At 46.2% G+C, this 17,094-nt stretch overlaps 1 protein-coding gene across 1 annotated transcript in view; it reads right to left on the bottom strand.

The window, feature by feature from the left end:
- LOC134344349 (fibrocystin-L-like) overlaps window positions 1-17,094 on the bottom strand; it is a 231,377-nt gene that overhangs the window by 17,854 nt on the left and 196,429 nt on the right. Inside the window, 11 exon segments of the mRNA XM_063044033.1 lie at window positions 926-1,011; window positions 1,013-1,153; window positions 1,993-2,158; window positions 2,896-3,030; window positions 3,099-3,207; window positions 4,056-4,178; window positions 6,299-6,447; window positions 7,144-7,234; window positions 8,034-8,131; window positions 11,278-11,404; window positions 13,678-13,781. Of these exon segments, the coding sequence (XP_062900103.1) occupies window positions 926-1,011; window positions 1,013-1,153; window positions 1,993-2,158; window positions 2,896-3,030; window positions 3,099-3,207; window positions 4,056-4,178; window positions 6,299-6,447; window positions 7,144-7,234; window positions 8,034-8,131; window positions 11,278-11,404; window positions 13,678-13,781 (1,329 nt within the window).

The following is a 17,094-nucleotide window of genomic DNA, read 5'->3' as shown; positions in this document are numbered from 1 at the left end:
CCCGAATCCTGATTCTTCTGTCACCTGTAGAAGAAGGAGGAGAAAGCCCTTAACTCCGAGTGGAGTCATCGGGATGCCGTCATGATGGCGTTTTTCTTTTAGCAGGCTTTCTTATTTTTACGAGGCTGAATTGCTACCTCAACGCTCAACCCAGCACGGATGGAAAGCGTGCAAGGGGGCCAGCTGGATTCGAACTCGGGAGCCTTCGCTCCGAAGTCCGGCGCTGATGCTACTACGCCACCAGCCGGCTTTCTGTCATCTGTACCAAGGTAAAATGTCACTGGCTTCAGTGGTTGGTATGTGGAACTTGCTGCCAGAGAATGTGGAATTGGATAGAGTCACAGAATCACTCTATGGAAAAACAGGCCCTTCGGCCCATTGTCCCATCCAAGCAAGTCCCACTTGCCATCGTTTGGCCCAAAACCTTGTAAACCTTCACTATCCATGTACCTGTCTGTCTGCCTTTTAGTAATTATTATTGTACCTGCCTCAACCACCTCCTCCGGCAAAGCATTGTGTAAGACCAGTTTCCCCTCAAGTTCCTGTTAAATCTCTCCCCTTTCACTTTAAACTTATCCCCTCTAATTCTTGATTCTCCCACCATGAGGAAGAAGACTGAGTACATTCACCCTCCCTGTGCTCTTCATGGTTTTATACACTGTAAGATCACCTCTCAGTCTCCATGCTCCAAGGAAGAAAGTCCTAACCTGTCCAACCTCTCACTTCAGTTCAGTCCCCCAATCCATGGCAACATCCTTATAAATCTTCTTGAACGTGTTCTAGTTTAATAACAGTTTTTTATAGCAGGATGACCAAATCTGAAGACAACACATCGCGTGCAGCCTCAGCAGCACCCTATACAATCTGATCATGACTTCCTAGACTGCTGCCCCCTCCTCTGTCTCCCCCAGCACATGGTTCTGACCTTTGTGTGGCGCCACTTGGGATACAGGAATACGGCTCCCGTTCAAATATGTCAGCAGAACTTCTGGGATCCGGTAATCACCCACGGCGTTTGTCTCCATTCCACTCATACTCCGACTGTGGGATGACAGCTCCCACTCCCCCCAGGAATGAGCCATCGAGGTCTTTCAGCAGGGCTTTCTTCTTGCCATCACAATCCATGTCCACACAGTCACTGGGGTTCACCTTACTGGAACAGAGACAGGGGTGATAGGAGAGGCTTTCCCAGCAACAGTAGATCCCAGGAGCACAGAAGGCTCCTGAAGAAGGACTTTCAGCCGGGAACATTGTCTCCATTTCTCTCCCCACAGATGCTACCTGTCCTGCTAAGTGATTCCAGTATTTTGTTTTTTTTTTAATTTCAGATTTCCAGCGTCTGCAGCTTTCCTGAGAACCTGAGACTCAGTCAGGGTTTGTTTGGGGTTGGAGGGGAGAGGGAGGAGTCCCACTTTGGAATGTCTAGCTCTGGATGAAATAACAGGAAATAGAACCATAGGGACAGGGAGGAATGTTAGATATGCACATACACTGCCAAGTATGTGCACAAACTCAGACACAGCCACAGCCGGGCATACAGGTACATAGTCACACAGGTATGTAACCCCAACACACAGGTGCCCCTTTGGTGAGGGAAGAGCAGGGGCAATATTACTTGGTCAGTTGTTGAGAGTGGGTGCTTTGCTGGCCGAGGTCACACTGGGGGAAGAAGGAGTCTTTGTCCCAAGAGCCACAGAGGGGGAGATTAATTGAGAACAAGTCCCTGTTGGATGTATGAGGAGGAGGAAAGGGGGCTGACAGCAAAATCCTGCAAATGCCTGAAATCTGAAAGAAAGATGACGTGGAGAGAACACTCGGCAGGTCAGACAGCAGTTGTGGAGAGGAAACCGAGGCTGCTCGGCCTTCATCAGAATGAGTGACTTGTAATTGAACTGGTTCACTACCCACCATCACACCCCCTCTCGCCCCACCCACCAGTCAGTGGGAAGGCTCCCCAGGTTCGAGCCTCCACAGTGACACTCCCTAACTCACGTGACATCAGGCCTGTGTATGAAGACCTTCCCTCGCTCCTCACTCTGGTCGATGGTGATCCCCTCCACCAGCACAGGGTGTTGCATGTCCTCGTTGTTAGGGTTACTGATAAACATGGTGTTCAGCTCCTTGGAACACACACCCCGGAATCCCACAAACATTGTGTCTTTGGGGAAAGGAAAAGCAGGAATGTCACTGAAGTAACAAACGTCTAATTAAACAGCATTAACATCTCAGCTTGTCCAAAATATCTCTCTGGGTGCCTCAGGGGACCCAAAGAACAAATGCTCCTTCTGATCCCAACCCCTCCCTCCCTTCCCACCCCAGCACCCCTCGCCCATCCTTCCACCCCTTCAGGCACAAGCTCTCCCACTCAAACCTCTCCTTGTCACCCCACCCCTCCCCATTTCTCCAGCCACCACCCATGATGACACATTCCCTCCTACCATCTACCCAGGACGCAGTTGCCCCTCTCCTGGCGGTTTAGACTGGAATAACTGAGGATGCTCTATGAACCGAGACCACATTCTCAGCTCAAAGACATCCCATGGGGTTATGGAGATGACAGAAACAGAAACAAGCCCTTTGACCCATCAAGTGCGATCATCATCCCTCACATAAACTAAACTCATTTTATTCTCCCCGCATACCCATCCACTGCCTGCAATTCTACTACTCACCAAAACTCCACGGGCAAGTTATGGTGCTAATTAACTTACCAATCATTGGGACGTGGGAGGAAACCCACACATATACAGGAAGAACATGCAAACTCCACAGGCAGTACCCGAGGTTGGGACTTAACCCGGGTCTCTGGGTCTGTAAGACTGTGGCTCTACCCACTGCTTCACTGTGTCACTGGTCACTCACACCTGCAGCCTTTGACGCGATCCCTTCACTTACTCCGCACCATCATTAGCCCACTAATGGCTGGGTAGCTGACCAGCACAGAGTGCTGGTGTCGAGGTGCAAAGTTGCTCGCCGAGGCAAATGTTGGCCAACAGATCTCGCTCCTTCCTGAGGCAGGGAGAGAGCACACTGATTAGACCCAGGCCTCCCACAAAAAAAACCACACTTTCATTGTTCTTTGAAAGGACTGTTCTTACCCCAAGGCTGTCTGGAACTCCATTTGTTCCCTGTATTGGTTGAATCAGAATTGTTTTGCAGAGTATCTGAGCAATTGAAGCCAGGGCTAACACCAACAATCAGGGCATTCTTTCGGGAAAAAAAATCAACATGGAAATTAACAAAAAATTACTGCGATTATCTGTATGTTCTGAAATCACTGGACCATCATTCTGCATAGAATACCTCTGGATAATTTTCCCATTTCTTGAAGAAATACCAAGGTCTATCTAATCCCATCCTACTAAAATTGTCAAGGGCTGCTCACTGATCAGTGCACCCAGCAGACACAGCCTTGGGGGCAAGGGGTCATTGAGGGGTGCAGATGAAAACTCTGGTTGGGGGAACTTTGGAACTGGAGGTCCATGGCTTAAGTTTTCAAACAATGCATCCCAAAGGGTGATGTATAATTTTAAGTGATTGGAGGAAACTTTAGAGGGGAAGTTAGAGGCAAGTTCTTTACTAAGAGACTGGTGAGTGGTGGTCGAGGCAGATACATTAGGGACATTTAAAAAACTCTTAGATGGGCACATAGATGATAGGAAAATGGAGGTCTCTGTAGGAGGGAAGGGTCAGATTGATCTTAGAGAAGGTTATAAGGTTAGCACAACATAGTGGGCCAAAGGGCCTATGCTGTGCTGTGCTGTAGTGCTCTATGTTCTATAAGTGAACCAACATTACCTGCTTCCCCCCATCTTACTGGGGAGCCAGTTCTGACCTTGCACTGAGTTATTCTCTCCATGTATTTGACCTGATTTGTTACTAACCATGTTCTACAGTGTGTATAAAACCAGACACAGGGAGCTTCATAACCTCTCAACAAGAGCGAACCACCTCAACTAGCACTCAGTATGTTGAGCAAGAATGAGTAAAGCTTCACTTTGGCAACCTATGCCATGGCTCTGGACAGATTAATGCAGCAGAGTGAGAGCACTTACAGTAACATGAACAGTTTTATTGGATATCTGATGTGAGAGTGCAGGAGGTCCATAAATCATTGGAAAAATACCCAGTCCGTTGTCCACCAGAGTCACGTTAGAGACTTGCACAGAATCTTTTACCTGTAACAAGGACAAGTTAGTTTTCAAACTGAACAAAAACTGATACACACTCTCCAACTGGAGGACATTTCTCACTCTGACCTGCCCTTGCAGCTGTCACCCTCAGGTTCAGCTGGCCGTGTTAGTCGAGGGGAAGACAGTCTCTGAAATCTCGTTTGTGTGGATGCTGTGTGATGTGTTACCCTGTTACAGATCAGTACCATGAAATATCAGACAGTACACCATATGCAATTAAACAATTTATCTTTACAATTCTTAATTTGACCAGAGGGTTAGTAAAGAAAAGCAAAAAGAAAAAGGGCCCATTTTAGTGAAACAGTCTAATGTGCACGTTGGAGCTTACGGTTTCCCGTCCCTCAGTCCTCCATCGATTTCCCCTGGGCGTCGTCGACTCCTGGACCCTCACTCCAAGTCCACTCCGTCCTACAGTCTACAGCCTCTCCTTTCTCGCGTCTTCTCCCTTCATCTCTCACCGAACAAAAGACCACGAATACCTCGTTCTCAGGTACACAAGAAGAAAAAACACTCCCCTCATTGGATGCCGCACATTCCAAAGTCCCTGGTATCTCTAGTCATAACCCAAACACTGCTGCTACAGTGAAACCTTTACATTGACAGTGAATCCTTTCCCAGGGCATTACACAGCCATGGCTGGTACATGTGAGTTTCTAGTCCCTGGTTGGTCAAGGCATGAAATGTCAAGGGTAGGTATTAGACAGTCTGTGTTTGGAGCTAGACACTGTTTGGCACTTATGTGGCCTGAATGTTACTTGTCATTAGCCATGCCTGAGTGTTGTCTAAATTTTGCAGAATGCAGACATTTGTTATTTCACTTGGGAATGGAAATGATCATTGTGCATCATTAGGGGACATCTCCATATTTGATCTTATAATAAAAGCAAGGAAACAGTGGAGAGGACAGGGCCAAGAACACTGCACGATCCCTGTCAGATGATCTCTGTATTCCCAAATATCAACAATCAGCCTTACATGCACGTGATAGCCTAGCAACTTTTGATGTAGAAAATTTCAGTGCATTTATAACCTTCTTGGTTAAAGAAATGTTTCTTATTTTACTCCTAACTCATCAAACCATCCTGACACTGTGTCCCCTGATTCTCAGCCCTCCGGCTGGGAGAGATGTCAGCTCGCCTGGCCATCTCTCCAAAATCGTTCAAATGCAAAAACCTCTTTCTTCCAAACTCCAGAACTCTCTAAATCTCTTGTAAGAGGACAAAACCCTCATCCCAGGAATCATTCCAGGGTGCCTGTTTCAAGGATAGTTGGTTGAAAGACAGAAAGAACCACAGTTGAAGTCCACTGAAATGCACCAAGGTCCTGTACTATCTCAGTGAGGCCCCTCACCGACACACTGATAAGTTCCTACCTTGACATGCACATGCTGTACCATCTCGGCCAGTACCCTCTCAGTCAATCCTACCTCAACACCTACAAATTGCACCATCATGGCAGGGCACTGAGTGACAGTTCCACCCCGAGACCCACAAACTGTACCATCTCAGCCAGTACCCTCATTAACAAGCCTACTCCAACACCTACAGACTGTACCAACTCAGACAGGACCCTCAGTAACAGTCCCACACTAAAAACCCACAAACAATACCCTCTCAGCCAGGACCCTCACTGACAATCCTACCCCAACACCTACAGAGTGTAGCAAGTCACGCAGGACGTTCAGTGACAGTCGCTCACCGACATGTATGAATTGTCATTAACTAAAAGTTCATCCTCAGTTGCCTGTGCTAATCACTCAATTGATGAAAGGGGCACCAACTTCAACTGGGAAATTTAGTTCTGTTGTTACTGGAGGCTCTTGCATTTAGCACAGCGGACCAAAGGTGAGATTCATCAGTCTCTGTAGACCAGCAGCATGGTCCATACAGGCAGCCATTACCTCAGGTCAGTCACCGTACACTTCCAAAGCTACAGGTGAGGTGAAGTGTAAATAGTCAAACGTTACCTGGGTGATCACTCAACTGACTCAAGGCAGTGACTTCCTGGTTAGTCCCTGGCACCGGTGAGTGGACTGAGGAACAGGGAACAAGCGTCCTTTGAGTAAGAGGAACTCAAGGGCCTGAAAGTGAAAGGTGACTCCTTACCTGGAAGTAGATGCCAAAGTCCTGGCATTTCCAGACGATGAAACCTTGGATAAGAGAGCATTTGGGGAATCCATCTCCATTCATGTAAACACCAATCCGTCCTCCACGGACCTCGTTATTAGCCCAAGGTTCAGCAAGGTTTGGTTGTCCTGCAGACAATGGCCAGTGGTTACATCACGCACGTGTTCCCTAACCCCATTCAGCAGAGGTCTCGTCTGAAAACTCCACTCTTGTTTCAACCTAGAAGCTTCTTCCGGGTCTGAAACATCTCCTTTTGGTGACTTGTAGCTCCCACTCTCACCCCACTCACTATTCACCAGCTCCTTGTTCTCCCTCGCCCAGATGAAGGCTATTCTTCCCCTTCAACCAGTCCCAGGTTTAGGGTAGATGCTGACTTCAGGCCACAGATCCACCAGTTCTCTCCCTTCATTGTACCTTGTAGGCCCACCGAGTGAAATTGACTCCTTCAGATATCATAGAGACACAGGTAGTGGCTAGCTCCCAACACGGCTTAAAACACTGATCATACTTGAAAATGGACAGGCTGTAAATCTGTTCCTCCTTTGCTCCTAATCCTCCCAACCAAGGAACAATACCCCTCTATTCATTCCCAGAGTCAGTTTCACACCAATACCCCAGCCTTTGAGGTCTCACAGTGTTTCTGCAGCTTCTCGCCGTAATTCAGCCCTTTGAGCCAAGTGGAGGCTTTGGGAATTTTCAGAGCAGTCCGCTGGTTGAGATCACAGACGCTGGGTTCTTTGTGCAGCCCTGTGGGCCTGCTTTCCGAAGGTCTGGATGACAACGGTAATGTGTGCACATCCAAGGCAGTGATGCTGGGGACTCACCGGGACATGGCTCTCCATTAATGTGATAACCAATCTGCTCAAAGCCGACAATGACGTTCTCCCGTAGCACAACCTCAGAATCTTTATTCACCTGGAAAATGAGAATCACCGACATGTTGACACGGGGAGTAAGGTGGAGGGGTCAAATGTAAGAATCCCAGCAGGGAATGCCTTCCAGACCCAATGTGTGTCACTAACTACAGCAGTCAAACACCATCCACCAACGTACCCCCCTCCTCAGTCCACCACTCAACTCAGACACCCGGCTTGGCACTCTCCTCTCAGTATTGAGGCAGGACTCTGAATGAAAACATTGGTAATTCATTTGCCCCAACAGATGCTCCCAGATCCTTTGAGTTCAGCAGGTTGTTTGTTGCTATCACCTGCAGGTTGTGCAGACTGTAGGCTGGGTCTTGGAGTCAGGAGAGAGTGGGCCGCAGATTTGACAGAATAGGGTTGGGGAGGGAGAACCAGAGTGGCTTCAGAGCTGAGCAGAGATGGGTAGATGTTACCATGCCCTTGACCATGAGGAAATGCCTACGAGTTGATAAGAGGTAGGTACTCCTGGTTAGTCAGCCTGAACCCACAGAGGACACTCCCCAGAGGGCAGTGAAATGAGAGACCAAGAGAGATAGAGAGTGAGAAACTCCCTCCACTGCCCCTCCACAGATTTGATCAGAGAGTGCTGCCATCATGAACCCTGGGATGAGGGTATGTCTGGGGTTGGGTGGTCTACAGATTGGAGCAGAGTTTGGGGTGGAGGTGGGACATGTCTTGTCTCTTGTACCAGAGGTCCTGGATTGGTTCAGAGCCTGGTGTCAGGAGCAATTCAGAGTACGATACAATGGGGAAGCTCGGGGAGGTACTGAAACCCCTCCCCTCCCACGTACTTCGATAGCTGCTGTCCAAGAGTAGAGAGTTGCTGTCGACTTGCTGAGGACCACCAGATTCCTCCTCACTCGGTTCCGGCTCCCCCACACTTTGATACCTGGAGAAGGTGAGAGGATGCACGAGTTATGCAGGATTTCTCTGGAGAGAACACATAAATCATACATGGGCATTCCTGGGAGAAATGGTAAAGGGCACCTCCACTCAGTGAAGGGACGATTTCATTACAAACAGTTCCTCACGCCCACCCTGCTATTCATCTGTCCTGATTGATTACTTCATCCAAATCCCAAACATCTGTCAGTACCAGCCTTGAGTACACAGTGACTGAACTTCACAGCTTTGTGAGGGAGAGAATTACGCAGTCATTTCCCTCAGCTTTGCCCTGAATGACAATTTCATATTCTGACAATGTGACACCTGGTCCTATGCACCCAGGCAGGAATTTCTAAGTTTCGGTAAGATCATCTCTCATTTTAATATGTACATATGCAATCTCTCCTCGTGGCTCCAATGGATCTTGTGAACTTTCATTTGTTCAAGAACAGCTGCATCTTTTCATCCTTTCATTTCTAGGACCAATCTGAAAACGCTAATCACAATATCAGTCTAGCAACACTGTGATCACCTTGCAAAGCTCTATGTAATAGAGGTTTCTGTGAATGATGCTTACGGTGGCATGCAAAAGTTTGGGCACCCCTGGTCAAAATTTCTGTTATTGTGAATAGCTAAGTGAGTAAAAGATGAACTGATTTCCAAAAGGCATAAAGTTAAAGATGATACATTTCTTTAATATTTTAAGCAAGAAAACATTTTTATTTCCATCTTTTACAGTTTCAAAATAACAAAAAAGGTTGGAGAGGGGTTCTTTTCATGAAATTCTGCACCCTTATTTCTCTAAACATAACTTTGCTCATTTGGCCAAAAAGTTCGATTCAAAAGGTTCAAAGGAAAGAAGTCTGATGCATTTTGGAAACAAGTCCTGTGGAATGATGAAGTTAAAATAGAACTTTTTGGCTGCAATGAGCAAAGGTATGTTTGGAGAAAAAAGGGTGCAGAATTTCATGAAAAGAACACCTCTCCAACCGCTAAGCACAGGGGTGGATCGATCATGCTTTGGGTTTGTGTTCCAGCCAGTGGCACGGGGAACATTTACTGGTAGAGGGAAGAATGAATTCAATTAAATACCAGCAAATTCTGGAAGCAAACATCACACCATCTGTAAAAAAGCCGAAGATGAAAAGAGGATGGCTTCTACCACAGGATAATGAACCTAAACACGCCTCAAAATCCACAATGGACTACCTCAAGAGGTGCAAGCTGAAGGTTTTGCCATGGCCCTCACAGTCCCCTGACCTAAACATCATTGAGAATCTGTGGATAGACCTCAAAATAGCAGTGCATGCAAGAGGGCCCACGAATCTCCCAGCACTAGAAGCCTTTTGCAAGGAAGAATGGGCGAAAATCCCCCAAACAAGAATTGAAAGACTCTTAGCTGGCTACAAAAAGCGTTTACAAGCTGTGATACTTGCCAAAGGGGGTGTTACTAAGTACTGCTATGCAGGGTGCCCAAACATTTGCTTTGGGCCCTTTTCCTATTTTGTTATTTTGAAATGGTAAAAGGTGAAAATAAAAAAAAGTTTTCTTGCTTAAAATATTAAAAAAATGTGTCATCTATAACTTTATGCCTTTTGGAAATCAGGTCATCTTTTACTCGCTTAGCTATTCACAGAAACGGAAATTTTGACCGGGGTGCCCAAACTTTTGCATGCCACTGTATATGATGCTATATGCCTGTGATGTTACTGCAAGTTAGATTTTTTTATTGCATCCCTCCAGACACATTTTGTCTATATGACAGCAGACTTGACTTTGATTTCATTGCAGTTATCTATCCAGCCCTACACGTAATATTCTAGATGCCATCTCGCCAGATACCAGTATAATTGGAACAGAATTTCTCTACACTTCTACTCAAATCCACTTGCCACACTGTTCTCTCGCCGAACAGTGTGGCATACCCACAGTCCTACCCTTCTCACAGTCTGACACTACCTTAACCTGCACTACCACAGTGTGACACTTCCCCAGTACCGTCCATCCCACAGTGTGACACTCCCTTAGTACTGTCCATCCCACAGTGTGACACTCCATCAGTACTGTCCATCCCACAGTGTGATATTCCCTCAGTACTGTACATCCCACAGTGTGACACTCCCTCAGCACCGTCCATCCCACGGTGTGACACTCCCTCAGTACCGTCCATCCCAGTGTGACACTCCCCCAGTACCGACCATCCCATGGTGTGACACTCCCTCAGTACAGTCCATCCCACAATGTGACACTCCATCAGTACTGTCCATCCCACAGTGTCCTCAGTACTGTCCCTCCCACAGAGTGACACTCTCTCAGTACTGTCCCTCCCACAGAGTGACACTCCCTCAGTACTGTCCCTCCCACAGTGTGACACTCCCTCAGCACCGTCCATCCCATGGTGTGACATTCCCTCAGTACCGTCCATTCTAGTGTGACACTCCCTCTGTACAGTCCATCCCACAGTGTGACACTCCCTCGGCACCGTCCATCCCACGGTGTGACACTCCCTCAGCACCGTCCATCCCATGGTGTGACACTCCCTCAGCACCGTCCATCCCCCGGTGTGAAACTCCCTCAGCACCGTCCATCCCACGGTGTGACACTCCCTCAGCACCGTCCATCCCACGGTGTGACACTCCCTCAGCACCGTCCATCCCAAGGTGTGACACTCCCTCAGCACCATCCATCCCACGGTGTGACACTCTCTCAGCACCGTCCATCCCAAGGTGTGACAATCCCTCAGCACCGTGCATCCCACGGTGTGACACTCCCTCAGCACCGTCCATCCCACGGTGTGACACTCCCTCAGTACCGTCCATCCCACAGTGTGACACTCCACCAGTACTGTCCGTCCCACAGTGTGACACTCCCCTAGTACTGTCCATCCCGCAGTGTGACACATCCTCAGTACTGTCCATCCCACAGTGTGACACTCCCTCAGTACTGTCCATTCCACAGTGTGACACTCCACCAGTACTGTCCGTCCCACAGTGTGACACTCCCACAGTGTGACACTCCCCCAGTACTGTCCATCCCACAGTGTGACACTCCCTCAGTATTGTCCATCCTACAGAGTGACATTACCTCTGTACTGCCTCAAAAGCTGAGGATCAGCTCCTGCTCTGTGTCTGGAGATAGGGCCCCACATACCTTCTCCCAGGGTGTTGTAAATGATATTGTCATCGATATTGAGGCCATCTGTTCCAAAGACTCCGATCGCAGGAGCAAATCCATTGTGAATAGCACAACCCTGTATATACGAGTTATTCCCTTGAATCTGAGAGAGAAAATTCCAGCGAATCTCAGGAATGAAGTCCTAATGCTTCAGTCACAAAACCAAACATATCAATTTCTACCAGTAATTGTGTTTTCTTCCCCACTCTGTCTCCCTCTGCCCCTAGCTGGACTTCACACCCATGGAGTGGCCAAGTCTCTCGGCCAGGACTTCCTCCACAGCAGGAGGAGCAGATCTCAGATCCTGCTGGGGTGGAACATCAGTCTCAGTGCATTCAGTGGCTGCCATCAGTGCAATCATTGTGTGTCTCCTCTCCTCACCAAGGTGGATTGGAGGGTGGCTAACATTGTCCCTCTCTTCAAGAAGGGAGGAAGAGAGAAAACAGGGAATTATAGACTGGTTAGCCTGACGTCGGTGGTGGGAAAGATGCTGGAGTCAATTATAAAAGGTGAAATTTCGACACATCTGGATAGCAGTAACAGGATTGGTCCGAGTCAGCATGGATTTACGAAGGGGAAATCGTGCTTGACTAATATTCTGGAAATTTTTGAGGATGTAACTATGAAAATGGACAAGGGAGAGCCAGTGGATGTAGTGTACCTGGACTTCCAGAAAGCCTTTGATAAAGTCCCACATAGGAGATTAGTGGGCAAAATTAGGGCACATGGTATTGGGGGCAGAGTACTGACAAGGATTGAAAATTGGCTGGCTGACAGAAAACAAAGTGTAGCGATTAACGGGTCCCTTTCGGAATGGCAGGCGGTGACCAGTGGGGTACTGCAGGGTTCAGTGCTGGGACCGCAGCTGTTTACAATATATATTAATGATTTAGATGAGGGAATTAAAAGTAACATTAGCAAATTTGCCGATGACACAAAGCTGGGAGGCAGTGTGAAATGTGAGGAGGATGTTATGAGAATGCAGTGTGACTTGGACGGGTTGGGTGAGTGGGCAGATGCATGGCAGATACAGTTTAATGTGGATAAATGTGAGGTTATCCACTTTGGTGGTAAGAACAGGAAGGCAGATTATTATTTAAATGGAGTCAAATTAGGAAAAGGGGAAGCACGACGAGATTTAGGTGTTCTTGTGCATCAGTCACTGAAAGCAAGCATGCAAGTACAGCAGGCAGTGAAGAAAGCTAATGGCATGCTGGCCTTCATAACAAGGGGAATTGAGTATAAGAGCAAAGAGGTCCTTCTGCAGCTGTACAGGGCCCTGGTGAGACCACAGCTGGAGTACTGTGTGCAGTTTTGGTCTCCAAATTTGAGGAAGGACATTCTTGCTATTGAGGGAGTGCAGCGTAGGTTCACAAGGTTAATTACCAGGATGGTGGGACTGTCATATGTCGAAAGATTGGAGCGACTGGGCTTGTATACTCTGGAATTTAGAAGGCTGAGAGGGGATCTTATTGAAACATATAAGATTATTAAGGGATTGGACACGCTGGAGGCAGGAAACATGTTCCCGCTGATGGGTAAGTCCAGAACCAGAGGCCACAGTTTAAGAATAAGGGGTAGGCCATTTAGAACAGAGTTGAGGAAAAACTTTTTCACCCAGAGAGTGGTGGATATATGGAATGCTCTGCCCTAGAAGGCAGTGGAGGCCAAGTCTCTGGATGCTTTCAAGAAAGAGATGGATAGAGTTCTTAAAGATAGCGGAGTCAAAGGTTATGGGGATAAGGCAGGAACTGGATACTGATTGTGGATGATCAGCCATGATCACAGTGAATGGCGGTGCTGGCTCGAAGGGCTGAATGACCTACTTCTGCACCTACTGTCTATTGTCTATTGTAGCAGCCAGAGACCCTGCCTACTTAGATCAAAACGCAAAATCGTCTCAGTGCTGGAGATGGAATATACTCAGAATACACAGTGAGTGAGGCAGCATTGGTGGAAGGAGATTACCATTGATCACTCTGAACCTGGGGTGAAGATGTTTCCCACCCAAGGGAGGGATGTTGACGTTTACAACAGGCACATTACCTGTGCCTGAACCTTTTCACCTGATAGTTGAAGGAAGAAAGGCAAAGGTGTTAACATAAGGGCAGATAAGCCCACCTGTAATCCCAAACATCCCTCTCCTGAGACCTCCTCGAGGAAAGGAGATGAGGCATAAACACAACCGTGGCATGGAATGATTGGGTCATAGGGAACCTGTGCAGGTAGGCTGGGCTGCACAAGGACGTACTGTGTCCAAATTCCTAACATTCACACCCAGAGAAATTCTGGAGCACAGGTTTTCCAGTGTGATCTCCTGGAAAACCTACGCTCTTAAAGGAAAACTGGAAAGATGTCCAAAATCTTCCCACAAACCTGGCCAAGATTGAGAAATGCCACAGAGTAACGTGGATCGAAGTAATCCCAGTATCCATTCTGTCCACTGTGGTAGAATTCAACATCCTTTATCCTGGCGTAACCTGGGCAACAAATACAGTGTGCATGGAATATATCATAAGACATTGGAGCAGAATTAGGCCATTCAGCCCATTGAATCTAATCCACCACTTAATCATGGCTGGTCCATTTCCCTCTCAACCCCATTCTGCTGCCTTCTTCCCATAACCTTCCACTCCTAGACTGATCAAGACTTTATCAGCATCCGCCTTAAATATACTCTTTGACTTGACCTCCACAGCCTCCCTCTAGCTAAAAAAAAATTCCTCCTCATTTCCATTCTAAATGGAAGTTCCTCTATTCTGAGGGTATGCCCTCTGGTCCAAGACCCCCACCACTAAAGCAAACATCTTCTCTACATCCACTCTGTCTCGGCTTTTCAACATTAAATAGGTTTCAATGAGATCCTCCTTCATTCTTCTAAGTTCCAGCGAGTACAGGCCCAGTGCTGACAAATGCTCCTGATATGATAAGCCATTCAATTTTGGGATAATTTTCGTGAAACTCCTTTTAATCTTCTCCAATATCAGCACATCCTTTTTTAGATAAGGGGCCCAAAAATGTTCACAATACTCCAAGTGAGGCCTCACCAGTGCCTTAAAGCCTCAGCATTAAATCTCTATTTTTATATTCTAATCCTTTCAAAATGAATTGTAACATCGGATTTGCCCTCCTTACCATTGACTCAACCTGCAAATTAATCTTTAGGGAATCTTGCATGAGAGCTCCCAAACCCATTTGCACATTGAAATTTAGAATCTTCTCCCCATTTAGGAAATAGTCTATGCTTTTATTTCTTCTACCAAAGTGCATGACCATACACTTCCTGATACTGTATTCCATCAGTCGCTTCTTTGACCATTCTCCTCATCTGTCTATATCCTTCTGCAGCCTTCCTACTTCATCAACACTTATCTTCATATCATCCCCAAACTTGGCCACAAAGCCATCAATTCCATCATCCAAATCATTGACATATAATGTAAAAAGAAGCGGTCCCAATACCAACCCCTGTGGAACAACACCAGTCTCCAGCAGCCAATCAAAAAAGGCTCCCTTTAGTCCCATTTCCTGCCTCCCGTCAAGCAGCCAATGCTTTATCCATGTTAGTATCTTTCCTGTAATACCATGGGCTCTTATTTTGCTAAGCAGCCTCATGTATGGCACCTTCTCAAAGGCCTTTTGAAAATCTGAGTGTGCAACATCCTTTGATTCTCCTTTGTGTATCCTGCTTGTTATTTCCTCACGTAATTCCAACAGATTTTTCAGGCAAGATTATCCCTTATGAAAACCATGCTGACTTTGGCCTATTTTATCATGTGCCTGCAAGTCCCCTAAATCTCATCCTTAATAATCAACTCTAAGAGCTTCTCAACCGCTGAGGTTAGGCTAAACGGCCTGTAGTTTCCTTTCTTCTGCCTCCCTTCCTTCTTGAAGAATAGAGTGACATTTGCAATTTTCCACTCCTCCGGAACCATGCCCAAGTCTGGTGATTCTTGAAAGATCATTATTAATGCCTGCACAACCTCTTTAAGAGTCCTGGGGTGTAGTCCATCTGGTTCAGGTGATTTATCTACAGTTAACCTTCCAGTTCCCCAGCACCATCTCACTAGTGATAGCAACTGCACTCACTCTGTCACCGACACACTCAAATCTCTGGCATACTGCTAGTGTATTCCACAGTGAAGACTAATGCAAAATACTTATTCATTTTGTTGGGAAAATTAATTTCCTAAGAAAATTAATTAAAGTTGGTCACAAGTAAATTGAACATGAACTTTGAAGTGATGAGAAAATACCTTTATTCATGAATAAGGGAAGAGTGGCTCACTAACAGTGTGATTGCCAGGTCTTCCAAAAAGCAATAGTCATAACCTTTTTAATACATTTTCACAGAAAGGTGATTACGTCAGCCATAGTTTAAAAAAATCAGTCCTGTGTCTTATTGCATCCTAAAATTTGAAAGATAGCCTGTCCTGTCTCACAGTTTCTTATACCTACAACTCAGAGATAGGTTGTTATTCATCCATGAAGCTAAGGTAGATTATTGCAAGTATACCAATTGTGAATCTTTATTTATGATATATATTAAAGGAAGTTCATTACATCCTTAAATCCATTAAGTTCATTAACGTACAAAGGTACGATTTGTTTTACATATTAGCAACTGACATGTGAAGGAAAATCTGAATACCCCTTATTGGTCAGAGTCTTGAGAGCCCACAGAGTCTTCCCCACAATTTATGACCTTCACTGTCTTCATCTTGTTTATGTTGGTGTGTTATGCACTAAGGCTTAGGCAGATGGTTTGTTAATTAAAGGTGGGAGGTGTTAGCAACTCAGATACTGGTTAAAATATCTGAGTTGCTAACTCAGAATTTTCTTCCACACAGTTCATCTGCCATCTCCTTGTCCCCCATTACTGTCCCCGCAGCATCATTTTCCAGTGGTCCGATATCTACTCTTGCATCTTTTACTCTTTATATATCTGAAAAAACTTTTGGTGTCTTCTTTGATATTATTGGCTGGCTTAAGTTCATAATTCATCTTTATGTTCATAATTCCTCCTTGTGGCCTTTTTAGTTGCCTTTTGTGTTTTTTTAAAGTTTCCCAGTCCTGTAACTTCCCATTAATTTTTGCTCAATTATATGCCTTCTCTTTTGCTTTTATGTTGGCTTTGTCTCCCTTTGTCAACCACAATTGTATCATCCTGCCTCTTGAATACAACTTTTTTTGGGATGTATCTATCCTGCACTTTCTGAAGTGATGCTGAGGATGTTCTATGAGTCTGTGGTGGCTAGTGCTATCATGTTTGCTGTTGTGTGCTGGGGCAGCAGGCTGACTAGCAGACACCAACAGAATCAACAAACTCATTCGTAAGGCCAGTGATGTTGTGGGGATAGAACTGGACTCTCTGATGGTGGTGTCTGAAAAGAGGATGCTGTCCAAGTTGCATGCCATCTTGGACAATGTCTCCCATCCACTACATAATGTACTGGGTGGGCACAGGAGTACATTCAGCCAGAGACCAACACAGAGCGTCATAGGAAGTCATTCCTGCCTGTGGCCATCAAACTTTACAACTCCTCCCTTGGAGGGTCAGACACCCTGAGCCAATAGGCTAGTCCTGGACTTATTTCCTGGCATAATTTACATATTACTATTTAACTATTTATGGTTTTATTACTATTTATTATTTATGGTGCAACTGTAACAAAAACCAATTTCTCCTGGGATCAATAAAGTATGAGTATGAGTGTGACTATGACAATGAATTGCTCCCAGAAACTCCAGCCATTGCTACTCTGGCCATCATCTCTGCTAGTGTCCCCTTCC

The sequence above is a fragment of the Mobula hypostoma genome, chromosome 1 (assembly GCF_963921235.1).
Source record: "Mobula hypostoma chromosome 1, sMobHyp1.1, whole genome shotgun sequence".
NCBI classification, from domain to species: domain Eukaryota; kingdom Metazoa; phylum Chordata; class Chondrichthyes; order Myliobatiformes; family Myliobatidae; genus Mobula; species Mobula hypostoma.
The sequence above is the reverse complement of the archived record's forward strand: the minus strand, read 5'-3'. Positions and strand labels throughout refer to the sequence as shown.